The sequence below is a fragment of the Neovison vison genome, chromosome 7 (assembly GCF_020171115.1).
Source record: "Neovison vison isolate M4711 chromosome 7, ASM_NN_V1, whole genome shotgun sequence".
NCBI lineage: Eukaryota > Metazoa > Chordata > Mammalia > Carnivora > Mustelidae > Neogale > Neogale vison.
This window is the reverse complement of record NC_058097.1, coordinates 199,983,602-200,009,283: the sequence shown is the minus strand read 5'-3', so window position 1 is coordinate 200,009,283 and position 25,682 is coordinate 199,983,602. Positions and strand designations below refer to the sequence as shown.

Here is a 25,682-nt window from a genome sequence, read left to right as displayed (position 1 = left end):
GTCGCAAGTGACGGCGCAGTTCTCGACCGCGGTGTGCGTCCAGGGAGCGTCTAAAAAGTTCTCGGTGTCTGGTAAAGCGTAAACTAGGTGATTTGAGAGTTAAGGACTTGGGGAGGTTGGATCACTCCGCTCCGAACAACGTTTAAGTCAGCCCAAGCCTACGTATCCAAAGACTTCACCTCTGCTTCCGGGTTCCCTTCCTTTGGCTACCCACCGAAGTTTTATCGTGTCCAGTGCGTGCCAGGTGTAGCCAATCATTTCCCTGTCTCCTTCCATAGGATTCGCTAGTTCATGTTTTCTGCAAGGGTAGAGGGGGCAAAATTAACCTCCAGAGCAGCAGAATGGTTTCACAGTTTCCGAGTGGTTTCTTAACTACTGGAGCCCAAGTTTCTCATCTCTAGAATGTTTATAGTGTTTATGATAGGAGATATTATAATAGAATCTACTTCAGAGGATGACTTTTTTTTCCCCCTTCCTGGTCTGTCCAGCGTTCACTGCCACCTCTCCATTAGAACCGTATCTTTGTTTGGAGGTGGTTCTGTCTAGGTGTAGCCCTTCAGCTTCCTACCCCAGAATCCAAAGGTGCCAGCTCCTTGCCCCAGGTCCTGTGTGGGGCAGGTCTCTTCCGAAGTCTGAATCTTGAGTTTCTTGAGTGAGGGATAAAGGGCACAACACCAGGGCCAAGGGACCACTGTGTTCCTCATGTGCAGATTGAGCCTCTGGGCACTCTGCTTTCTGAACCTGCTGTTGGGCATCTGGAGTCTGCCATCAGGATGCTGTGAATTCTTAGTATCCCTCCAAGAACCATCCTTTCTGGGGAAGGCAGTTGTGATCCATGTCTGGGGCAGGTCGCTGGGGACCCTGACCAATACCAGGACAGCCAGGTTGTGAAGGTTCAAAGTGGTAGTGTGTGGGTGAAGCATTTAAGGCTCATGGCCACTCTTACAGGGGACACTGTATGGCTAGTTTCCAGAAAGAGACAAAGCCAACTCCCAAATGAGACTCGTGGAAACTCGGACATGGGGTAGATTCTCCAGGAGCTGTTTGTGAGGAGGCTTAGATGGGGTGGTGTCCCCTTGAACAACACACACCTCTAGAAACCCCTTTTAGCATCACTTCTGTTCTCTCAAGCTCTCCCAGCAGGACTGGCCCCAAATCTCTTTCTTGCCCATCATTCTCTCCCCTCCCTGGCCCTGCATCGCATTTCCCAATTCCCCAATTCTCAACTTTTTCTCTTTCTTTGCTCTGTCTCCTCCAAGCCCATTCCTATTTAGATCAGTCCCCCCCAATCCCATTACCCCCCCCACCCCGCCTTCAGACTCCAACTCCACCATTTCCATCACCAGAAAAAGCAAACAAAAGAGATTTCTCCGTGGGCAGGAGAGAGGAAAGCTGCAAAGGCACAGCTGCCAGCCTAGCTCCCCACATTCCCACCCTTGAGGGCCTGACCACAGGATGCAGACTTGCTGCCACGGCTCAGACACCCACCCCCCTCCCCAGGCCTTGGTAATGAGTATAACCTTGTTATTTCCTTGTCTCCAACCATGCAGAATTCATGCTTTAAACCAAGGATGCTGCTTACTAAGCTTTGAGCAGAAACAAAAACCTGGAATAGTATGGTGTAGTCGTTGAATGTGCTGGGTCCATATCCCAGCTCCCCCACCTCCTCGCTGGGTGGCTTTGAGCAAGTCACATTATCTCCCTCCTGGAGGCTCAGTTCCCCTATAGACGGGATCCGGAGAGTCTGTACTGCTGAGGACTGTTCTTCAATGTGATGATACCGGGAAGAGCTTTGAACAGAACCCAGTGGAGTTAGCGGCCACCTGTAGGACCACGGCAGGGGGCCCTGTGAAAACAGCCACCTGTCGGGACATCTGTGGGGCAGCCCTGCTCCAGAGAGCGCCTTAGTCTTCAGAAGACCCTTCCCTGCTCTGTTTGCTTAGCAAGCTCTGCTTGACCTTGTCCTCTTACACCTGAGTCTTCTCCCCTCCCTCCACTTCCAAGAGTCCTTGAGCTTCATTTCTCAGTCACGTGGCTCCCAATGCTTGAGCCAGACCTGCCCGCAGAGCTGTACAGGCAGTCTGCTGCCTCTGGGTTCCTGGCTGTGGTGGGGAGTTGGGAGCTGAAATTCAGCCCGTATTCCATTCAGCAAGTCATGAGCCCTGATGGGGGGCTGTGTCCCTTTTCGTTATTCACTGTTACAGTAAACTGCCCCTTCCCCTTCCTCTACATAGAGAACTTCTACTTGGCCTTCATGCCCAACGTTAATGTCACTTCCTCCAGGAAGCCTGCCTGGACTCTTCCAAATGGAATTAGTTTCGGCTCCCGGCCTGTGCTCCTGTAATTCTTCATGTGTCCCTCTGACACAGCAGTAGTGAACCCTTAGACTGGAACGACCTGTTCCTTTCGGTGCCCTGCTACTCTGTGGGCTCCTGGGGGTCTTGCAGAGCTGTGGAAGCAACAAACGACTCAACGACTCCACGAGGAACTGGGGCAAGGAACGGTTTATTCTCACAGCGGAGTTAAGGGTGAGGCCCAAGCCTTGGTAGCAGCAGAGGCAGCCCCCTCCCGGCCCCAGCCCTGTCCCTTCAGTGTGGCAGCTGCCTGCAGTGGGTCGGGAGGCAGGGTGACAGCCTGGGGCCACAGAGCAGCAGTGGGCGGCATTAGCAGCAGCGGCAGGTTACAGGGTGGGGGCCGGGGCATTGGTCTGGCTGGCTGACTCCCATACCCCCAGGGATGGCGCCTGAGGAGGGCTGGGGTGGGGGTGGGGGAGGGCCGGATTGTGAGGTGGGGGGCATCCGGAGGCGTTCAGTCAGCTGTGAATATGCGGCTGGAAATGTCATCCAGGAGCCAGTCGACACCCAGCAGGAGGTTCTCGCCGGTGACGGCACTACAGCCCTGGATGCACCAATGGTGGCTGTGGATGGAGTCCAGTTCCAGGGCCTGGAGAGGCGGGGGTCGGGGAGGGAGAGAGCAGGGAGGGACCCCGGTGACCACAGGCCCTGCCACCCACAGCCCCTTCCCCTCTCCTGGCCCAGGAGAAATCCGGGCCTCCCTCAAAGGCTCTCAGTAGTACCCCTGGCCCCTGGTGAAGATCCATCAGCCCCTCAGAGCCCCTGGGCCCTGTGTACACCCCCAGACCAGCACTACCCCTCAGTAACAGCACAGCACCTGCTGTGGATCCAGGAGCACCTGCTAGGATCCAGGCCTTGTGCTCTGTGCCACACAAACGTCCTGCCATCCATTCCTTCCAAGTCCCAAGGAGCCACAGGGATTGCTGGCCATTTCATGGAGGAGAACACCTCAGAGAGGTCAAGCAACCTGCCTAAGGTCACACAGCTCGTAAGAGAACCGAGATTCTAACCCCACTCTTTCTCATGCTGGTGCTCACGTTCTACAGTAGGAGGCAGGATACAATCTGGGCTCCCAAGGGCCGGCATGGAAACCCTGGCTCTGCATGACCTCGCTTCTCTAAACCTGCTTCGCCCTCTGCAGAAGGATTGTAATGGCTCCTCCTGCAGGAGCCGGGGGTGAGGACTGAAGGGGTTCGTCCACGCCAAGATCTGACACAGAATGAAGATTCACCACTGGGCCGGCCGCTGTTACCCTGTAGGGTAAGGTTTGCATGTCTGCTTTCCCCCAGCCTGGGGGGGGAACAGCTCGCTCTTGTTAATCGCTCCATCTCCAGTGTCCTGCATACGTCCTGCCCCAGAAGAGGAGCTAACACATGCTTTTTAAATAAATTAACCAAGAAATGTAGGCCCCTTTTCCTCCATGGGCCTATGCCAAGGCCCGCACTCACCTCACGGATGGCATTAGAGGACAGTGCTCCAGGCAGGTCCTGCTTGTTGGCAAAGATGAGGAGGGTGGCTCCAGCCAGGCGCTGGGGGGAGAGAAATGGGGAGGGTGGGGAGTAGGGACTCAGAGGGCAGCCCCCCCTCTCCTCTGATCACCCAGAGTGGACGGGGTCAAAGAGCAACCTGGAAAATTAGGGTAATGCCTCAGGGTGGTTGGAGAGGCCCAAACAGGGTAATGAATGTGGATGTGCCTTGTGAGTCTCGCCATGTGTGGGGAGGGGGCAGGGAAGGAAGGAGCCCTAGATGGGGGCCCAGCAGGCACCTCTCTCCTCCATGCCTCCGTTTCTTCCTCCATAAATGGGAAGGGGGTGATGGACAAGATAATGAGCCTTTTGTTCTAGATTGCTCTGTGATGACCTGAGCTGCCCAAAGAATGCAATCATCCCAAGTCCACGGGGTCTGCTGGGAGTGACCTTTCTGTCTTCCAAGGTCATGTAGCGCTTCCACTGTTCACTACCCTGCTGGGCCTCTCTCTCGGCCTCTGCTTCCAGTTCCTTCCACGTTTGTTTCTGACTGGGAGTCCCTCCAGGTAGGTAGGTGAATCTGGTGTGATAAAAGGCCTCGAGGTGCCAGGCCAGGGCTGAGCACGGCCAGCCACGATCCCCCTGGACCTGCCTGACACCCCCTGGAGGTGGCTAGTGCTAGACCAGGTGACCACGCCCCTGTATGCCCAGAATGGTCCTGTTTATGTCTGTTGTCCCTGCATAATTAGGAACAAGTCCCTCTTTCATTCTTAAAAGTGTCCTGGTTTTCAACTAAATGCCAGTGCAGTAACCTGGATCAAGTCCTGGGGCAGAAAAAAGGGGCTTAATAGAAAAACTGGTGAAATCTAAGTAGAATCTACAGTCCAGAGTAACTTGCCAATGTTAATTTCTTTGTTTTGACAAATGCAGGTGGTTATGTGCAATGTTACCACTAGGGGAAGCAGGGTGAACAGCAGACAGGGTATCTCTTCAAACTCCTTGCAACTTTTCTGTAAACCTAAAATTTTATTTAAAGAAAAGTGTTTGGGGCCAGATAATGAGTTATATGATCCCCCTAATTCAAATGCCCATCTTAGAAATGAGGACATGAAGGTTCAGAGAGGCTAAGTGTCTTGCCTGCGGTCACACAGCAAAGAGTCCAACTCCTGAGCCAGGCTCCACTGCCTCTCAAAGCTTCACACACTGGCCTCGAGTCATCCTCCTTAAAGCCCCATTCAGGTGGAGAACCTGAACTCAGGGCAGTGACATCAAAGGGACTTGAACCCAGGTCTCAGTTCATAGCACGTCCTGCCCACAGCACTTCGGGGCTTCCTGGGACCAAACATACAGGTGGTCTCTGTCTCCTAAAGGGTGCTCTGAGAAGAAAGAGACCCCGCCCTAGGTGTTCCTCTGGGGTCATGGGCCCCTCAGGGAATCCGCTGAGGAGGGGGTTCGCGCATCCACGCCTGGGCACCGAGTCTTGGGGGCTGGATGGTGTTGGAAGCCTGGCTTCCCAGGCTTGGCAGGTGCCCCGCCCACCTCCTCCACCAACAGGCTCTGGAGCTCCCGCCGGCAGTCCTGCATGCGTTGGCGGTCAGCGCTGTCCACCACCCAGATGAGGCCATCCGTGCTCTCGAAGTAGTTCCTCCAGTAGGACCGCAGGGACTTCTGGCCACCCACGTCCCAGATGTTCAGCTTGAACCTGGGCAGGAAGGGGGGGGTGGCGCGAGGCTCAGCTAGGCCCCTCAACCATGCTCCCTGCCCCACACCAGGGCCAGCCCTCCGCAGGGTCCCCGCTCACCCTCGGTGTTCCAAGGTCTTGATGTTGAAGCCCAGTGTCGGGGAGATGGTGTCAATGTCTTCCCCATTGAACTTCTTAAGGATGGTTGTTTTGCCAGCATTGTCCAGGCCACTGGGGCGCGGCAGGTTAAGGAGAAGTCCCCAGGCCCTTCTTTTAGGGGAGGAGTTGTTTCCCACCATGTAGCATATTAGTTGAGCCCGTACCTGACACACACATTTATTGGCCCAGGATAAGTGGGAAAGGTTGAAGCATTTAAGACTTTCTCACCTCTGCCTAACCAAAGGCTGCTCAGGCTACTCCACGGTATTTAATGAATGCTTACTATGTGCCGGGCCCTCTTCCGGTGCTGGGGGTACCCCAGAGCCAAAGTCCCCACCCTGGGCAGCTCCTACTCCAGTATGGAGACAATCGACAGAGGGCAAACAAATGAGAAACGAGGCACCGTCAGCTCGTGGGGAGCATAAGAAATACAACTAAGGAGTTTTCAGAGAGGGCCACCGCAGGAGCCTTCTTTAGCTGGGGCCCCTCTAGACCTTAGGCCCAAACTGCAAGGAGCCAGCTTTCCAGAGGACTAAGGGAAGAGCCTTCCATACAGAGAGAACTGCAAGAGCAAGCATCCAAAGGTAGTCACCTGCACCTGTTTCTAGACCGTTCCAAACCCTTTGCTGCTAAGTTGAGTGTGCAAACGAATGGGTGAGTTCAGCAGCTAGTGGAGCCCCACCCCCCATCCCATCCTTCCAACACTTAAGAGGGCTGGCACCCAAGAGGGGGCCCAGGGGACTCAAACTGGTAGAATGACGGTGCGAAAAGCTGTCTGGAGGCCCAGCCTTCATCTCCAATGCCCACGGCCCCCCCCCCCGGAACCGCCTTCCTCCACCGGACCATTCCCATCAGCTGACAAGCTGGAGTCTCTCCCCACACCCGCTCTTGATCCCTCTTCCTCTCTACTTACTCCTTGATTTCTTTCCCTATAGCAAATCTCCCCCCAAATGCTGTCCATACTCACCCTCTCCCATTTCTGTCCTCCTGCTCTTTCTTGAACCCGTGAGACTTTTGCTCCCACTGCTTCCCTGAAACTGCTCTGGCCAAAGTCCCTGAAGACCTCACGTTGTTCTCCGGCTGGGCAGTCCTCAGCCCCCCTCTTCCTCCCCATCTCCCACCTCCATTCCCTTGCCTGGTTCCCACTGCCCCAGCCTATTTTCCAGGCATGCCTCAGTGCTCCTCTGTCCACATTCATCCCTTAGTGCTCTCCCCCAGGATCACGACTTCAAATACCATCTTTATGCTCATGGCTTCCAAATGTACACATCCCACCCAGCTCCTCCCCTGGACTCAGTCCCTCTATCCAGCTGCCCATCTGACACTTACAGGGGAGTGCCACACCCTGAGTTCCCATCTTTCTGAACCTGCTCCCTATCCCTTCCCCATCTCAGCGAGTGGTTCTTCATTCTCTGAACTGCTCAGGCCAGAAACCTAGAAGTCAGACTTGACTTCACTCCCTGCTTACACCTGAGTCCAATCCAGAAGCAATGCCTGCAGGGCCTCCAGTCAAAATGTCCCCCAACACCCATCGCTTCACTGCTTCCATTGGTCCAAGCCATCATGCTACAGCGCCTGTGGTGCAGCAAGCTCACACTTCAGCTCAGATCACGCTCCCCGGCACTTCTCATTTAAAGGAAAAGCCAAGAACCAAAAGGCCTTACATGAAGTGGCTCTTCTGTCCCCTCTGTCCTAATCTCCTTGTACACGCTCTCCAGCCACCAGGCCCTCCTCGACACACCAGCTGAGCACCTCCTTCCAGACCTTCCATTTGTTGTTCCTTTTGCTTAAACCAATTTCCCCAGATAGCTACATGGTTCATCCCTCATCTGTCTTTACTGTCATTTTCTCATTGTGGCCTTCGTTGACCTTGTTTAAACTGCATTCTTCTCCATGCATCTTATACATTTTACCTATTTGCTCTGTCAACATCTTTCTCCCCACGGCATTACAGACCATCCCTGACGTTAAGGATTTGTTTTGCTGTTTTACCCCAGGCCCTACGACAGTGCCTAGCACAGGGTAGGCACTCAATAAATATTTAATCGGATGAGTGAATTCTCTGTGCCTTTCTCTGAGCTCTTTATAACAAACACGATGTGAATATTATAAAGTTATCTGCGCACTTCAGTGTCTTCTCTGCCGGGATAGCAGAGCTCCGGGTTAAGACCCGCCCAGCTCTGGGATTGCAGAGTCGCAACCGGGCCTGGAACGGAGAGGGCGCGAGTGCAGGCGCCCGCCACCCGAATCAGAAGGTCGGCTGGGCCCTCGGGCCTACAAACGTCGGGGTAGTGGTGCGGGCGGTTACTGACCGGCCGTGCGGTCACAAAGACCAGATATTGCCCACACGGAAAAAACAAACCTCGCGGTCTACATCCACCTCGCTAGGAGCGCAGGGCGGGGCCCGCACACCCCCGGGATTCCGACCTTGAGGGCGGGGCCGGGGCCTGGCACCCTCGGACGTGGGGGAGGAAGATCAGAGCCAGGAGGGACAGGGGCCGCAGGCTCGAGCCAGACCAATGGGTGGTGGCATCCGAGACGCCTCCGATCCCCCCTCCCCCCCTACATAAGGACGTCTGGCCCGGCCGGCTGCGCCTTTAGGCCCTCACCTTTGGCCTTGGGAACGGCGCCCCCCCGCCCCAAGCCGGTGGTACGGCCTCCTCCCGGCCCCCCGCCGGGGCGATTGGTAGGGCCCACGTGCGTGACGCACAATGGGCAGTTGGTGCACGCTGGCCGCGCCCCCCGCGCCCGGTAGGGGGCGCCTGGCACCGCCCGCCCGGCGAGGCTTCCCCCACCCCGCTACCCTCGCGGCTCCGGCGTCCGGGAGGATACAGCATGAGCAGTCGCAGCTCCCGCTCTTTCTGCTTCATCTTCTTCAGAATGGTCAGGAGCCCCATGGTCCCTGTAGCCCCCTCCCGGCCGCCGTTTCTTCCTAGTCCCGGGACTCCTCTCTTTGCTCCTATTGGCTATCACGCCCACCGACAGCGCAGCCTATTGGTCGGCCTCTCCTTTGGTCCCGCCCTCACTCCCACGTGACCGCGAAGGCGCCGGGCGGTGCTGGTCCCTCTAGCGGCGCTGGGGGCTTCTGCGGGGCCGCCGGCGTTAACCCTTCGCTTCCCGAGGGCTTGGGGTACAAGGGCCCCGCCATTCCTTCCTCCCCAGAAACCCAGGCTCGGCTGCGAACGGAAACCCGGGTTGTATCTTGGCTGCATAGGAAGTAGGAGTTGTGACCCAGGAGTCGAAATTCAGAGCCCCAAGGAGGTTGACAAGCTCGTTATTGGCCCCGTTCCCCGGAAACAAGGTCCAGATCTTTCCCGTCTTGGACCTCGGCATCATCCTCAGCTTGCCAGTTAGCGGGCTTCCCCCTTCCTCCGTCTCCTGGGTTTGTCGAGGGTGGGCGGAGGATTCTACATCGCGGGCGAAGATGCCCCCTAGGGGCCGTTTCGAAATGTGCGGGGGCATTTTGGGGGTGTCCCAATTGCAAGGTACAGCCCCTGTCGTTTTGAAGGTAGGGAGCAGGCCCGCGTGAAGAACTGGCCCGCCCAGGTCGTCCGTGGTCTCTCGGTTGAGAAGCCCTTTCACATGATGCTTATACCGTGACTGGCATATAGTAGGTACTCAATAAATACTTGTTGAACGAATGACCTTGTTCAAGAGTTTGGTTCTTCACCTCAGCGCTCAAGTCCTGAAGACGTGAAGAAAATGAGGATAGAGAGTAGGCAAATTGTAAACTCAGTGGGGAGCTAAGCTTATGGTCTTAGGCTGAGCCCTTCCCCCAGCCCACTGTAGGGTAAATGCGAGTAGAAGGCTCTCTATTGCTTGGGAAAGAACAGTTCCACCCGAGCTGAAGATAATGGCTGATTTCTGTGAATTGTTTATAAAGCACTCCGCTTTTTCTACTTCATCCCCCTGGCAACCTTTTTGTTTCCTTTTTGTACATGTGAGAGTGACCTCGGGAGAATCTAGAAGGAGCTTGGGCAGCAGGGAAACTCAGGTCTGGTTGACAGAAAGATGCCCCGTTTTTTCAGGGGCTCTCCATAGTGTTGGCCTAGAGAGGGAGAAGTCTGGAGCAATCCCGAGCTTCCAGTTCTGCAGAAGAAGGTTGTGGACAGAGGAGGGCTGGACAGAACAGGGTGCCTGGGGGAGCGCCCTCAGTCAGTACTGTTTACCCTCCACCAGGCACACAAAAGGGGAGACAACAGCCTAACTCCTATCCAAAGGCTTTGAGACACAACTAAGATCACAAGATGCCTACCGCTCTGCCTCTGAGAGTCTATGCTCCAGAAATTCCAGCACCAGCGCGTGAACAGTTACGATAAGGAAGTTCACCGTGACAGGGTTTGGAACAACAAGAAACGGGGGAGAAAAGTAAATGCCTCCAGTGGGGAATCAGTTACCTAAGCTGGGGTACCGGTGTGGTAGATCCCATGAAGCTTTTGAGAAGGGTGAGATGGAGCAGATGTCATGACACGTTAAGTGAAAAATCCATTTTCAATCCTATTTTAATTTAAAAAATAACAGTAATAACAATGACTCACAAAACAGTGTTTTCTTATGGGGTGCAGCCCATTAAGCAGAATGAGAAACTACTTTAGGGTCACAAATTCGCTGAGCCATAGGAAATCACCCAGATCTGACTGTTTTGACTACAAAGATGTCAGTTTTGTATGGTTCAACCCAGCAGCATTAGCAAAAAAATTATGTGGGGGGGCACCTGGGTGGCTCAGTGTGTTAAAGCCTCTGCCTTTGGCTCAGGTTCATGATCCCAGGGCTCTCTGCTCAGCGGGGAGCCTGCTTCCCCCTCTCTCTGCCTGCCTCTCTGCCTACTTGTGATCTCTGTCTGTCAAATAAATAAATAAATCTTAGAAAAAAATTACCTTGGGGGCACCTGGGTGGCTCAGTGGGTTAAGCCTTTGCCTTTGGCTCAGGTCATGATCTCAGGGTCCTGGGATCGAGTCCCATATCGGGCTCTCTGCTCAACAGGGAGCCTGCTTCCCTTCCTCTCTCTCTCTGCCTGCCTCTCTGCCTACTTGTGATATCTCTCTCTCTCTCTCTCTGTCAAATAAATAAATAAATAAATCTTTAAAAAAAAATTACCTTAAGCACACCTGGATTGATTTACTTTATGACCACCTCTAGTATCCAAACCCTTGTTTAAATGTCAGGATGAAAGCCCTGCTCTGTGCAAGCTGTTGTAGCTTCTCACAGGCCACAGGGTAGGATTATAATGGATAGCAATTAAAAAAGCCCAAACAAACAAACAAACAAACACACAAAAAAACCAGGCGCCTGGGTGGCTCAGTGGGTTAAACCTCTGCCTTCGGCTCAGGTCATGATCCCAGGGCCCATTGGGCTCTCTGCTCAGCAGGGAGCCTGCTCCACTGCCCCACCCCACCCCACCCCCTCCCCGCCTGCCTGCTGCTCTGCCTACTTGTGATCTCTCTTTCGGTCAAATAAATAAATCTTTAAAAACAAAAACCTGAAAGCTCTGTGAAATAGTGGTCCAGGATGTAACTGTATTTAACTTTTTTTTTTTAAGATTTTTCTTAAAAAAAAGAAAGATTTTACTTTTATTTGTTGTTTTGAGAGAGAGAGAGAGAGCAGGAAGGGGGAGAGGTCAGAGGAAGAAACAGATTCCCCGCTGAGCAGAGAGCACGATGCAGGACTCCATCCCCAGACCCCGGGATCATGACCTGAGCCAAAGGCAGATGCTTAACCCACTGAGCCACCCAGGCAGTCCTATATTTAACTTTTGAATAATAATTGCCTAGGGAGGCACCTGGGGGGCTCAGTGGGTTAAGCACTGGATTCTTGGTTTGGGTTCCTGTCATGATCTCAGCATGGAGTCTGCTTGAGATTCTGCATATACACACTCACTCGCTCAATAAATCTTAGGAAAATAACAATCACCTGTAGCTAGAGATCTAGATGGGAGGGTAGAGAGGAGGGGCGGAGCGGGTTTTAAAGACAAGGGCAAGAGCCTCGTGAGTGACAGGCGGTATTTTCATTTGCCTCATCGAAAGGAAGAAAGGGTGCTCTTAAGAAAGTCAAATCTTTAGGGAATACCTTTGGAAGAAAACTGGAAAGATCTATATAGCTGTCGCTATATATAAAAGTGTGAATATATATATATTCACAAGAGAGAATCGGGAAATTGAAATACCAAATCTTAACAACTGTGAAACCTGCTGTTGGAGGGAGAGTTTCTTGAGGCCCAGTAAATGGATTAGAACTTGAGGATGGAGCTCTAGATGCCTTTTAAAAAGGCACACGTGTTTACCCAATGTCTGGGGAGGAAATTTTGGTATTATTTTAATTGTAAGAGGTGCACCCTCTCTGAGTCGGCAATACATTTCGTGTATCACCTTTAGAATCATAAAAGAAAAGTAACAGAACTCTTTTTATCCTGGAACAACAGCAAGCCGGGGGAAAAGATCCAGCCTTACTTAAATTGCTAGTCATGAAGCACTGGCCAGAGTTGTACCTAAGTATTTTTTTTATTTATTTGTGTATATAAGTATTTATTTTTAAGCTTGCCCTCGATTAATTTTCTATAATGAAGTACAACGTTCACGGACGTTGTTTAAAGCTATAGTTTTGATAAGAGAAAGCCTATTTTTTTTTTTTTCACGGTGAGAGTCATCTTTGAGCCCAGGCGAATGACAGAAGCATCAACTGTCACTTGGTGGCAGCATACCCAAGTGTAGGTCTTGTCCTACGAATCAGTAAACGGGGAGCTGGAAGGTGGAGTGCGTGCGCTGGAATGGCCGTGGCCTTCAGACCACTGTTCTGCTCTGGCCCGTTCTAGGACTCTCACCCCTGATCTTCCCATAAACTGCAAGCACCCAGGAAAGGCGCTGTCCCCGGTGGGTGTGTACGACGAGCTGGCCCCGGCCGAATAAATCCTCAGAGGACAAGCAGGAGTGTCCAAGCCTCCTCACTCCTGGCCTCAGCCTAGCTGCCTCAGTCCCAACTTACAGATGACAAAGCAAAGTCTTCACGCACACCTCCGTCCAAGGGCACATGACATCCTTAGGCTTTTCCAGAACCTTTAGAGTGGGGGAAGGTCTTGAGAGCCTGAGCTCTTCCAACAAACGTCCACGTGTGCCTGTGGGGTCCTCGAGAGCTGTACTGTGCCCAGGCTTCTCGTGGCCACGGCGCCTGGCGGGGTGAACGGACCAGTGGGGTGCGTGGTAGCTATGCCTTCCCTCGGCAACCTGAGAGGCAAAATGATTGACCTCAGTCACCGCATAGTTTGAGGTCTAGAGCATGATGGTTTGACCTGGTGAAATGGTTGCTGTGATAGGTTTAGCTTCTCATGTAAATACAATAAAGAAAAGAAAAAGAAAAACGAGAAGAAATTCTCCTTACGATGATAACTCTTAGGATTTATTCTCGTAACTTCCCTATACCTCTCGAGGCACTGTTCGCTCTGGGCCTGGGGGGTCTCACCTTACATCGTGGTCCCCAGTACTTCGTTATCTTGCAACTAGAAGTTGGTGTGTTCGGACCACCTTCCTCCATCTCCCTCTCCTCGATTATCCACCTCTGGTGTTGGATATGGATTTTTTAATACTTTTTAAAAAAGATTTTATTTATTTGAGAGAGAGAGAGAGAGACAGAGCATGAGCCAGGGGGTGGGGATGTGGAAGACAGAGGGGGAAGGACACGCAGACTCCCCGCCAAGCAGAAAGCCCGACTCGGGTGCCATCCTAGGAAGACCAGGTGCGCAGTCTCCAGAGTTTTCTGACCTTGACTTACGGCCAAGCTGCCTTGCCAAAGTTCTTGACGCCCTTGGTACCGTACTTGGGATGGGTCAGCCAATACACGTGCTCCCTTGTCTCTTGCTTGGGGGACACTGGCCACGCTGAGCTGGGCTTATATATCCCACCCCACTAAGCCTCTCCAGACTCTGGCTTGTGACCCTGTCTGGCCGTGCCCCCCACCCCCATTAGCCTCCAGACAAGGCCCAGAGCTCTTATGGGAACCAACACCAAAGACAACGTGAGGGAAAGCCATTTGGGGAGTGGAGAGTCTCCCTCAAAGGCCAAGGTGACAGTCCCTCCTCTCGGTGTCTAGGATCTAAGCAGGGTTCCCAGCCTGGGCTTCTCTGCCGTCTGCAGCAGACAGTGGAGATGGGACAAGGGAGAGCTGGCCAGGGACTCTGGGAAAAGACGGAAAGAGGGAATTTACTGGTGACTTCCTTCCTTCTTTCCTTTCTGATTTTATTTTCATCTATTTTGAGAGAGAGAGTGTGGGCAGGGGGGAGGGCAGAGAGGAAGAGAAGGAGACAGAGAATCTCAAGCAGACTTCACAACCGGAGCGCAGAGCCAGACGTGGGGCTTGATCCCATGGCCCTAAGATCATGACCTGAGCCAAAATCAAGTGTTGGACACTTGTTAGCCCACAGAGCCACCCAGGCACCCCTGGTGACTGCTTTCCATCCATGGTTTCCATCATCATGACAGCTCTGGCCAGGGTATTATCCCCCTTTTACAGACAAGGAAACTGAGGCCCAGAGAAACCACAGGCCATGTTTCAGGTCACACAGCTGGAAGTGGCAGAGCAGGGATTTGAACCATAGCCTGTGTGGGTCTTGGGCCACCTGAAAAATCCAGGAGCTGCCGTCCCCTGGGTCACATCCTGCAAAGCCCTGGGAAGGTTTGCTGACCCTAGTACTCACTTGTTGATTATTTATACTCCCTGCCCACTCCCAAAGTTTGAGTCCGCTTCCTGGAAAGATGTGTATGTTCAAGGAACAGAGAATCAGAAGCACAAAGCTTGGGGGCAGCAGAGGCCCCGGCAGGACGAGGGCTGAGCACCTGCCCCAGCTTCCACTAACCACTGAGCAGTGACGGGGGTCACTGAGCCCTGGTGAAGTCACCCAGTTCCTGGGAAGCCCGGCTATTTGGAGATGGCAGCTGGGATGGGTGTTCACAGGGTGCCGTGCTGAAGTGAAAGTCCTCTCTTCCCTCGGCCCCGGGGAGTCCCCACGATGTTGCGCCCTAGTCCCAGCCCAGCATTCGGTTCATCTGGAATCTTCTCCTCAGCAAGCCACCACTTTTCCACCCATGGGTCCCTGTGAAGCAATGGAAAGAGGGGGTGCAGGGTTGATGTCAGAGATGGGAGGCATGGAGTCCATCCCACCTAGGGATGTGACTCCGCCAAGGGACGGGCGGCTAGCGGCAGCCTCCTACGTATCTGAATCTGAGCCAAGATGGTGGTGTCAGCCCAGTATCCGTTTCCCCTTCTTCTGCCAACAGCCCTGTGGGGGTTGCCCTTCCCTCACCCCTCATCCCTTGGGTTAAGACAGGGCTGACCCCTTCTCCTGGACTCCAGGATGGGCCTGGGACGCCAGCCTTGCCTATCTTACCTTACCACCTGGCCACAGTGACTGACGTCAGGAATAGCCATATGACTTAAGTCAAACCAAGTCCTGGTCCTTTGTGGAAACATGTGGGAGAGTGGCTGAGGGTGGAGGGAAGCGCTCTCCCCCTGCCCATCTTACCAGACGAGCAAGGGTGAGACATTGGCTCCTGATGATGTTGTCTGGGCTTCATGATCCAGCTGTGCCTGAAGCTGGTATCTCTAGACATGTCAGTAACATAAGCTGGAGTTAGATCATTTAGAAAACTAAGAACCAGAGAATCCTAATTTCCCGCCTTTTATTAATACTCCTTTATAAGCATGAGAAATTTTGAACAATTGATTTCAAGGTTTTTTTTGTTTTTTTTTTTTAAGATTTTATTTACTTATTTGACAGAGAGAGATCACAAACAGGCAGAGGGCCGGGGGGGGGGCAGGTTTCCTGCTTAGCAGAGAGCCCGGCCCAGGACCCTGAGATCATGACCCAAGCCGAAGGCAGAGGCTTAACCCACTGAGCCACCTAGGTGCCCCGAGCAACTGATTTCAAATATTAAGTACTGCTGCTTACACAGGGACAGCAACGCTTTTTTTTTCCACTGAGAAGGTATTTCATAGGGGAAAAAATCTCATCCCTCAGGGACTCCATCTTTTTTTCCTTTCCTTTCTTTCTTTCTTTCTTTCTTTTTTTTTTTTTTTAAGATTTTTTATTTATTTGAGAGAGTGAGAGATAGGGAGAGAGAGAGAGAAAACGAACAGGGGGAAGGACAGAAGCAGACGCCTCGCTGTACAGGGAGCCCGACGTGGGACTCGATCCCAAGACTCTGACTCTAGGATCATGACTTGAGCCGAAGGCAGACACTTAGCCAACTGAGCCACCCAGGCACCCCACACCATTTTTTTCTTAAAATACATAATAATAATGAAATAAAATACAAGCCTTTGGATATGTGAACAAAAATTTATCAGGTATTTATTGAATACCTTTGTTAAAAGTTTTACCAATGTTTATGTGACTCTCTGTGTGCCAGGCACTGTACTAAGCCCTTTCCATATGAGTTCATCAAATCCCTTTTTTATCATGCCCATTTTACGAAAGAGGCATGAAGAGTTAAGTGACTTACCCGAGATCAAGTTCCATGTCCCAGGGACACCTGGGTGGCTCAGTGGGTTAAAGCCTCTGCCTTCAGCTCGGGTCATGATCCCAGGGTCCTGGGATCAAGCCCCGCATTGGGGTCTCTGCTTAGCAGGGAGCCTGCTTCCTCCTCTCTCTCTCTCTGCCTACCTCTCTGCCTACTTGTGATCTCTATATGTCAAATAAATAAATAAAATCTTTAAAAAAACTTTCCAGGTCCCAGGACGGAGCCTGCTCGTCCTTCGATGTCCTTGCTGAAGAGTTTCTTCTTTGGAAGACCTCTGATCTCCCCAGAAGGAAGTGCCCTCTGTTGCCGTGGACTCCCCACCCCTCCCTGCCAGCTGATGTGCTGGGTGTGTGGCTCCTGTCCTGGGCCTAGGTGAACCGATGTGGCCGAGGCTTCACTCCCGAGCAGACCCATCCACAGTTGCAAGTGGGAGGCCAATAGCCAGTCTCGGCTCCATCCGCAACCGCTTGGCCTCTTTTTCTGTTCTGCAGAGAAAACCAGGCCTCAAGGGAGGGGTGCACGTGGCAGGGGAGACCTAGCCAGAGGCTCCTCATTCCTGGATAACTGGAGACCTCCAGCATCCCTCCAAGCCTGTAAGGTGTGGGAAGGAACTGGGCAGGGCATCTCTCAAACCAGCTGGGGGACTCTATCCTCCCTGTGCCTCTGTTTCCTAAAATGAGGAGGCTGGCTAAGGAGAGACCCCCAGGAACCCAAAGCAGGTCCTATGGGAACGAATAAGGCAGAAGCTTCTTTACTTGTCCAGGAAGCTTCTGGGGTTTCTGACAAGCTGTCGGCAGGACCTGCGTTCGTTCATTCATCTGTTGAACACCCCCCTATGTGGAGGCAGTGTCTGAGGCCCTGGGGATACTTCAGAGAGTAAGACAGGAAAGACCCATTGCCCAAGGTCTCACTCTGTAGCTCTAGTCTGGGGAGGCCTCCGAGCCTCCCCCTGTGGGGGCCGCGGGCTTTGACCTAGAGATCAGGCCGTTCCAACCTGGCTGTGGACGAGGACTCAAGCCTCAGAGGAGAGAGGCGTGTCCTGCCTCCAGCTCTGTCCCCTCCCCCGGGCATTAGTGTCTTCCCCTTCTAAGCGAGGTGGGCGGGGGGAAGCCACGCAAAGCCATTCCTGGTTAAACATTACCATTCTGTGTCCCTCATCCCTGCCATGCCTCAGGGAGGGCCAGCCATAAACGCGGCCTCCTTCAGACTTCCTCCAGGGCTGTGGCCTCTGGAGAGGGGCCACAGGCACACTCAGGGACTGTCTCCCTTCCACCCAGGACTAGGGTCTGCAGAGGGAAAGACTGGGGGTCCGAGTCTGGAGCTGGGGGCTGAGTTGGGGAATGATGGGGCCCTAGCCACTGCCCCCTGACCCACAGATATTTTTTCTTGGTTACATGATGTGTGTGGCTTCCCCAGATCCTTCCCTTTGGAGCTCATGCACTGGTTTACTGAGCCCATAGGGGCCTGCCTTGGGCACGATGACCTGGCCCTCTTGGTTTCTGAGGAACAAAAATCATCCAGAGACATCAAGGCAGCCTCCCTGCAGGAGGTGCCCCACTTCAGCCTCTGCTCGAAGGCCCCTTTCAAGGATGGAGGCCCAGCGGTCATTGCCCATCCCACCCACCTGGGTGTTTAAAATTAGGAGGCTTCGTTAATCCTGCGTTCCCACCAGTCTCGCCAATGGGAATGGATTCTAGTGGGAGAGCACTTTGCAATATGCAAAGAGCTTGCTTCTCAGCTCATTCTTTTCCATCTTCAAAGCAACTTTGCAAACTAGGTATGATCTCATTGTCGTCTGCGGCGTACATACACAACACTGACGCTGCAGGTCACGGACCTTCGAGTTCCAAATATCAGAGCGGAGTCGGAATCTAAAGACCAGGCTGGTTTGGTGCCGGATTCTAGGCAGAGCCTACTTGTGATCTCTGTCTGTCAAATAAATAAATAAAATCTTAAAAAAAAAAAAAAAGATTTTATTTATTTATTTGTCAGAAAGAGAGAGAGAGCACAAGCAGGCAGAGAGGCAGGCAGAGGCAGAGAGAGAAGCAGGCTCCCCGCTGAGCAAGGAGCTGGAGGCGGGGCTCAATCCTAGGACCCCGGGATCATGACCTGAGCTGAAGCCCCACATTTTTATACTTTCATTACAAATTTGCGTACCCATATGATTACACCTTACAGAACTGGTGTTGTTCGGACTTGCTGCAGCTTGTGATTTTCAACCAGTTGGACACGATGGACTCGCATGATGCTCAGTGCAGCTCCGAACCGGCCACAGCTCGTGGCTGCAAAGACTTGTTGAACTCTTCCTCTGTACCAAGCACAGTGGCAGGTGCATTGCCCGCTTCAACTCTTGTAACGTTCCCAACAGAACTATTTTTATCCCCACTTTATAGATTTGAAAACAAAGGCACAGAAAGGTGAAATTCTTATTTTTTAAGATTGTGTTTATTTGTTTGAGAGAGCGAGAAGGAGCGAGAGAGCACAAGCAGGGGGAGCAGCAGACAGAGGGGGAAGGAGAAGCAGGCTCCATGCTGGGCAGGGAGCCCGATGTGGGGCTTGACCCAGGACCCCGAGATCATGACCTGAGCCAAAGGCAGACGCTTAAGACTTTAAGACTGAGCCACCCAGGCGCCCCAGAAAGGTGAAATGATGTCCCCAAGTCACATAGCTTGGAAGCTGTTCTCCTAACCGCTAGACACCACTCCCTCTCCTGCTGCGTGGTCTGTTGAATGAAAACACAGTAATTTATCCATCTGTTCTCCTACTTAAGGGCCATTGCTTATTTTTGCACACTTGCCTCAACATTGGTCTCAGAGGGTTTGGGGGTGGTTGTATTGTCTTGCTTGGTTCCTCTGTGAAGCTGTGAATAGCTATTTGTACCATCCCCCTACACTGGTTAGAGATGAGGAAACTAAGGCTCAGAGAGGGTGAATCACCTTCTCAAAGCCGCGCAGCTCCAACGGGCCAGAGGTGGGCTGCGAACATGGACGTTTTACAATTCCAGAGCCCAGAGGCCCTCCCATGTCCCACATGAGCCCTCGGCTCCCCATTGGCTTCCCCTCTTGGCTCTGTGCCTGGCCGCCTGCTCTCCCTCCCCCAGAACACCCTCCCGCTAACAGGCTTTTGGTCTCCCCTCCTCCGGCCACCCTCCCTCGTTCTCCTTCCAGAAAAGGGACCCAACCGGAAGGCCAGTTCATGTTAGGAAATTCCAGCCACGTGAGCCAACCCGAGCCAGGGATTCTGAGCAGCCGGTGGCTTTAGAAGAAACTGAAACTTGGTTTGCTGGGGGCGGAGTGGTCACCGGGGATTTAAAGAGCTGCCACTTCCTTGGGCCCCCAGAGGGCACTGGGAGGTCACAGTGGCAGAGGGACACCCGAACTGAGCCTCTGCCTACCCCCTGCCTAAGCCATGCACCTCTGTGGGGGCAATGGGCTACTGACCAGGACGGTGAGTACAGGGAACCAGGGACAGGGGATGAGAAGGGGAATAGGGCCAAGCGTCCCCAGTTTCTAGGCAGGGAGGAACATGTTCAGAGCTTCTAGTCCCAGCTCTGTACTTATGGGCGGTGTGACCGTGGGACCCACATAAACCCTCTCTGGGCTTCAGTTTCCCCAGGTGATTGAAATGCGGGCTTTCCTGCTCTCACAGGACAGAGCCACGTTCCCATTTAGGATGTGGCTTCTGAATAGGGCTGTCCTCTCGCCCACCCCTCCCCCAACTGCTCTCCCCAAATTCCCTGGCTTGGCTTCCCTTGGAGGCCCTGTTCCTCTCCTAGGACCCAAGTACCAGAAGCCCACCTCCTTCTGTCAAGCACAGGTCTTTTCCCCCACCAGGCTCCAGTCTCTTGGGCCTCCCAGCTCCTGCAATGGTCTTCTAGTGACCTTGAACTGAGCAGCATGGAGTCCTCAGCCAGGGAGGGCAGGGTCTTATCTGAACTCCCTACACTCAGAACACACCTGCGGAGTGACCTAGGGGAAGGGGGATTTGGGCTGTGGGGCTCCAACATTCTCTCTTGCCTGACCTTCCAAAACTTTGGACATTGGGGTTAAATATCTTGTCTAAGTTTCACGGACCAGGATGCCCTAATGTGGGGCCCAGGGGAAGGGGAGGGGCACTGCTGGGGAGCAGGGTCCACTCATGCATTCCTTCCAGGTTGCAGCCACACTAGAAAGTCAGCAACTGGAGGGCAGGGATTTTTGCCTGCTTGATTTGCGGTTCTGTCTCCCTCGCTCAGTGCCCAGCATACAGTAGGTGCTCCATAAATGTCTGTTGAGTCCCTGAATATGAGCTTCGGGCTTGGGCTGGGCACGGGCTCACGGAGCCGAATCGGACCCTGGTCCTGACCTTGCAGACGAGGCGCACGCCAGCTTTATGGCTCTTGCACAGATGAGGCGGTGGGGCTCAGAGAAGGGAGCGATTTGCCCAGAGCCAGATGGCTGCTAAGGAGAGCGTAGGCGTGAAGTCAGTTCTGTCTGTGTTGGAACTGAGGCTTTGGGCTTCTCCATTTGTCCTCCCCCATGGGGAGCTGTAAGCAGGATGTGTGGGTGAGGCAGGTGTTGCAACAAGGTGTACCACGCGAGCGATGCCGTCTGTGGGTGCCCAGGAAGCCAGAGGGGGTCCTCTAGGAGACGGGAGACCCTTGGGGAATTGGATCGGGGAGGGTGTGGCTTTACAGATGGCCAGGTCAGAGGGTGCAGGCACCTGCCGGAACCCTTGAGCTCTCTGCCTCACACCCTGCAGGACCCCGAGGACCATCAGAGGCTGAAGAAGAAACAGAAGAACCGCGCAGCGGCCCAGCGCAGCCGGCAGAAGCACACGGACAAGGCGGACGCCCTGCACCAGGTCAGGGATGCCTTCTGTTCCCTACCCTGACTCCACTTACCTGGCCTGGCTGCCTTTTCTCCATCCCCATTTCCCTGGCTGTGAGCAGCTCCCCCTCCACGGTTGTCTGTTCCCAGGTCGCCTGAGCCGGAGAGAGGTGCTGAGTACAAACTGTGCCAGACTCGGGGTGGCCTCTGGGGACACAAAGGTGTGTCCGAGGCCCAGCCCTGTCCTTGAGGCGCCCCGGATCTAGGGAGAAGAGACAAGCACTCACCCTAGGAGAAACTGGTTCAGGGTGAAGAGGGACTGGCTTTACAGCCCCAGCCCGTGGCACTCATCCCTACAAGTTACCTCCTTTGCTGAGCTTCCCTGTCCTCATCCAAAAATGGGGACCACAACCCCTGCCCACAGTCAGGACCCTTGTGGAGACTAGAAGAGGCAAAGGACCCCAGTGGGTGGTGGGCGGGGTGGGAGGCTCCACTTTCCTTGCCTCTTAACCTTGGATGGTAACTTGACCTTGGGTGGTAACCTGACCCTTGGAGCTTTTCTTTTTCCTCTGTGCAGAGATAAAGGACATCACCAGTTTCAGCCCAGGGAAGGGGATTCAGAGCTGGGCTCAGGACCTGGCCCTTGGGAAAGCTGCTTACAGTTTAGTCCTTAGAGCGCTGAGTGAAATTCACAACCCTCCCTGCCAAAGGTCCTATGCTGTCTCCTCCCCTTACCCCACACCCTGTTCTCCCTGTTCCTTCACTGGCCACGCACACCCAGCCATTCTGCAGAGACCATTCCCTCTAGCCTCAGACCTCAGCCCGGCTAGATCCTCACTCTCTCCGGCTGTTTGGTTTAAATGTCAGCTCCTCAGAAGGCTTTTCCTAAAACACCCGATCTCCAGACCCAGCTGCTACCTGTTTTCTTAACTTAGATTTTTAGAGGTCTGTTGCTTGTCTCCCTCACCAGACTGGAAGCACCGTGAAGGGAGGGAACCATTGTGTCCCCTGCTCTTTCCCCATCCCTGGAACAGGGCCTGACAAATAGAAGAAACTCAGTTGTGCCCTGAGGAGCAGATGATAGAGTCAGAATAAAGCGCTCTAGGAGCACTTGGGTGGGGCAACATACAGGTCACGGAATCGGGGTGTCCATGGGGATGGAGTCTGAGCTGGTCTTAAAGGATGCATAGGCGTTTTCCAAATGGATGAGGGTAGGAAAAGGCATTGCCGGCAGATGAAATAGCACTGGCATGAGCGTGTGTGAGTGAGAACCAGGACACCGTCCTGGCAGGGTAGAGACTTCATGTATTCACGTGTTCCTTCCTTCTAGAAAGTTCTATTGAGTGTCTCCCGTGTGGCAGGTACAGTTCTCAGCATTGGCGATGCAGCTGTGGACACAGCAGACAAAAGCCTACCCCACACTCTCCAGGGCTCATATTTTCACGGGGGAGCCAGACAGAAAATAAATGATCCATGAGGGATTTGGGATGTCAGCTGGTGATGAGCACTGTGGGGTCAAGTACAGCAGGGAAGAGACAAGGGAGCAGGGAGGGCGGGGTGATGGAACTGGGGACTCCTTCCCTGAGGAGGTAACACGTGAGCGGCCTGGAGGTGGCGAGTGAACGTAGGAGGGACCCAGCGAGTGACTCCGTTTCTAGAGGTGAATTGAAGCCTTTGGAGAATTTAGGTGAGAGGTGACCTAATGCCGGGTTTTAAAAATATCATTCCACATGCAGAGACCAGCCCAGGAGTAGGGCTGCTGGTGGTTTTGAGGCTTGTTTGCATTTTGAGTTCATGTCTGCAGCAACTTTTTTATGTAAAACATCCTTGTGGCTTCTCCTTTTAAAAACTGTCTGCAAAAAGGGCGCCTGTGTGGCTCCATGGGTTCCTGGTTTCAGCTCAGGTCACGAGGGTCATGAGATCGAGCCCCACATGGAGCCTGGCTGGGGCCTTGTGCTCCGCAAGGAGTCGGCTTGAGCTTCTGTCTCTCCCCCCTCCCCCGCACACGCAGGCTCTCTCTCTTTCAAATAAATGAAAAAAGGAAAATAAATAAAAGATAAATAAAAAATTGTCCACAAAAGCAGTGATGTAGGGGAGGGAACCAGAGGAAGTCACTCACCCTTTGGAGCTGTGGAAAGAAAGTTCTTTCATTGCTGTCACTATAAATGGTCGTTTAGAAACTGCTTGCTCTCAGTGGGTAAGCAGGACCCAGAGTTCGGCAGAACAGAACCTACCAGATGCTGGTTCAGGAGTGCCGAGTAGAACATTCTGGTGCAAACACCACCCAGGGCTCCTCTCACAGCGCCTCCGTGAGTCAGTTCTGGGCGCTAGGGAGGTCTGACAAGGGCATGAAGCCGCCTAGAGGTGTGCAAGACAGAATGACCTCCAAGCGGTCATGAGAAGGCCATGTCAGGGTTAGCCCAGGCGGGGAGGTGCTGGCAGAGTGTGCGGGCAGAGGAGACAGGAAATGTGAAGAAGCAGAGTCCACCGGGGGGACAGGAAGTTCAGGGGAGCAGGAGACGTCAGACAGATACAGCTGGAGGTGTGAGCTGGGGCCACGGTGCCCAGGGAGGCATGGGAGACTTTGAAGGTCTTGAACTTGGACATGCAGTTGATGTCATAATTACCAAATGGTTCCTCTGGGCCAAGAGAACAGGACGGGTTCAGGGATGCCCCAGTCAGGAGGCTGATGGAGTTCTCAGGCGAGTGGAGGTGGCCAGTTGGTGGAGACCAGCCGGCTCAGGGGACTGGAGGTACGAGTGGCGTGCAGGCCAGTCTGAGCCCCGGTAGGAGCAGAATGGGAGAGATGGGCTGGGTGGTTGTGGGGAGCCGGCCAGAGAGGAGCCAAGGGGTCCCTGCTCAGGCATTTGGACAGCAGTATACCTTTCCCCCTAAGTCCAGGATGCTGGGGGCAGGGTATAAGGCACGTGCTGGCTGACATCCCCTCCCCCACCTATCTGCTTCTGCCCCCAGCAGCACGAGACCCTGGAGAAGCACAACCACGTGCTGCGAAAGGAGATCCAGGCCCTGCAGGCCGAGCTGGTGTGGTGGAGCCGGACCCTGCGCACACACGAGGACATGTGCCTTGTGGACTCTGCCACCTGCTTGGCTCCAGTGACTCCTGGCGGCTGGGGCCAGACGGAGCGGCCCCCGGACCCCATGTTCCATGGACAACATGGCTGCCAGGAGCCTTTGGGCCTGTTCCAGACCCCAGTCTCCTCTCCCTCGGCTCACCGGCTCTCTCCAGATCTGCAGCCTCACAGTTCGCCTGGCCTCCCCGTGTCCCCTCTGCCCTCTCTGTCCCTTGGCTCTACCAAGGTCACCGCACCTTCTGCCCAGCCGTCCCCCAGCCCTGTCCAGTCAGCCTCACCCCTTGGCTCCAGCCTTCCAAGGCCTTCCTCTGAGCTCGACACCCTACTGCCCAGCCCCCCAGCCCTATGCGGCCCTCTACAACCCCTTGTGATGGAGCACCCCACCAGCGGGAAGCTGGGGTCTTCCCCTGACAACCTCTCAGTGGCTCTGGGGGTGGCCTGCCTGCAGGGTAGCGAACACAAGCCTGCGGTGCTCTCAGCTGCACATCAGCTCGGGCTGGGGGTGGATCCCAGCCCCCACCCCCTCTTGGCCTTCCCCCTGCTCTCCTCTGCTCAAGTCCACTTCTAACGCATCCCTGGGAGCTGAGCTAGCCCCTTTCTTGGGCTGAAGTAGCAGCCTTAGCACACAGGCATCTCCTCGTCTTCCACTGGAGGTTGCCTTTCTTGGTTGACCAGCTGGCCCACCATTTCACCAGGAAAAGAACGTCTTCGCTGCTGCCCAGCACTCCGCCGGGCCCTGTGACCGCCATTATCTCATTTCAACTTCATGGTCATTCCGCAAAAATCCAGATGATCACTCCACCTTTTTAGATAAAGAGACAGAGGCCAGAGAAGCCGTGTGACATGCCCAAGGTCACAAAGTCTTTTTCTGGGACCTGAAACACCACCATCTGCTCTTCCTTCTCCTGGTGGGATCCTCATCCGGGCACCCTAGGAGCTAAAGTCCTAGAAACTGGGGGCTGGTATGAGGAGGTTTACGTGCTGGGAGCAGGGAGGAGCTTTTTCTTCTGGTTTTCGATTCCCAGAGCCATGGACAGTTCCTGAAACCCCGCCCTAGCTGGGGCTAGTCCAGAGTCCAAGCCTGCATGGGGAGAGGCCAGGCAGGGGCCCAGAAGGCCCGGAAGTGGACTCTTTCTCCCCTAGCAGTGTTTTCAGTGCCAAGGAACTGAACCTGTAGTCTGGAGCTGGGGAGAAGCCTGGAACAGTCCCCCTCCACCCGCAGGGATTTCTGCAGGAGGGGCACCCATAGCCATACCAAGACCTGTGGAAGATTCTCCGAGGTCAGCTCTCCAGGCTATTCCCCAATAGCTCCCTGCCTCTCCCAGGCACTATCAGCTCAGCGGCAGTATCGCCGGGATGGGGTCATGGGGAGGGGTTCTCACTCAGACTCAAGACAAGCTCAGTAACGAGCCTGAGAGGAGAAACCCCAAATCTTCCCCCAGATTTTCACACACATGTAAACAGACTACTATGCTGGTATTTGACACACTCCAGGACACTGAGCGCAAGTCTCGGCACACATGCTATGGTAAATAAATTAAAGTGTTTTCCAATTCTTTTTGCCTTTGCCCGTTCGTTAAATCTCTGGTCGTACTCGGCACGGTTGAAACTGAAGGG

At 53.9% G+C, this 25,682-nt stretch overlaps 2 protein-coding genes across 3 annotated transcripts; one reads left to right on the top strand and one right to left on the bottom strand.

Moving 5' to 3' along the window:
• Positions 1-2,485: 2,485 nt before the first annotated feature.
• ARL2 (ADP ribosylation factor like GTPase 2) lies at positions 2,486-8,631 on the bottom strand. Its single transcript, XM_044259627.1, has 5 exons — positions 8,493-8,631; positions 5,622-5,732; positions 5,360-5,522; positions 3,803-3,883; positions 2,486-2,943 (listed from the first exon to the last, which is right to left on the bottom strand). The coding sequence occupies exons 1-5, from the start codon at positions 8,555-8,557 to the stop codon at positions 2,809-2,811; spliced, it is 555 nt and encodes a 184-aa protein (XP_044115562.1). The 5' UTR covers positions 8,558-8,631; the 3' UTR covers positions 2,486-2,808.
• A 10,766-nt stretch (positions 8,632-19,397) lies between these two features.
• On the top strand, positions 19,398-25,632 carry BATF2 (basic leucine zipper ATF-like transcription factor 2). Of its 2 annotated transcripts, none has more exons than XM_044261187.1 (3): positions 19,398-19,612; positions 20,906-21,007; positions 23,950-25,632. In XM_044261187.1, the coding sequence occupies exons 1-3, from the start codon at positions 19,574-19,576 to the stop codon at positions 24,631-24,633; spliced, it is 825 nt and encodes a 274-aa protein (XP_044117122.1). In that variant the 5' UTR covers positions 19,398-19,573; the 3' UTR covers positions 24,634-25,632. The 2 variants fall into 2 exon arrangements, with proteins under 2 accessions (XP_044117122.1, XP_044117121.1); XM_044261186.1 differs by having other exon boundaries at positions 23,947-25,632.
• Positions 25,633-25,682: the final 50 nt, after the last annotated feature.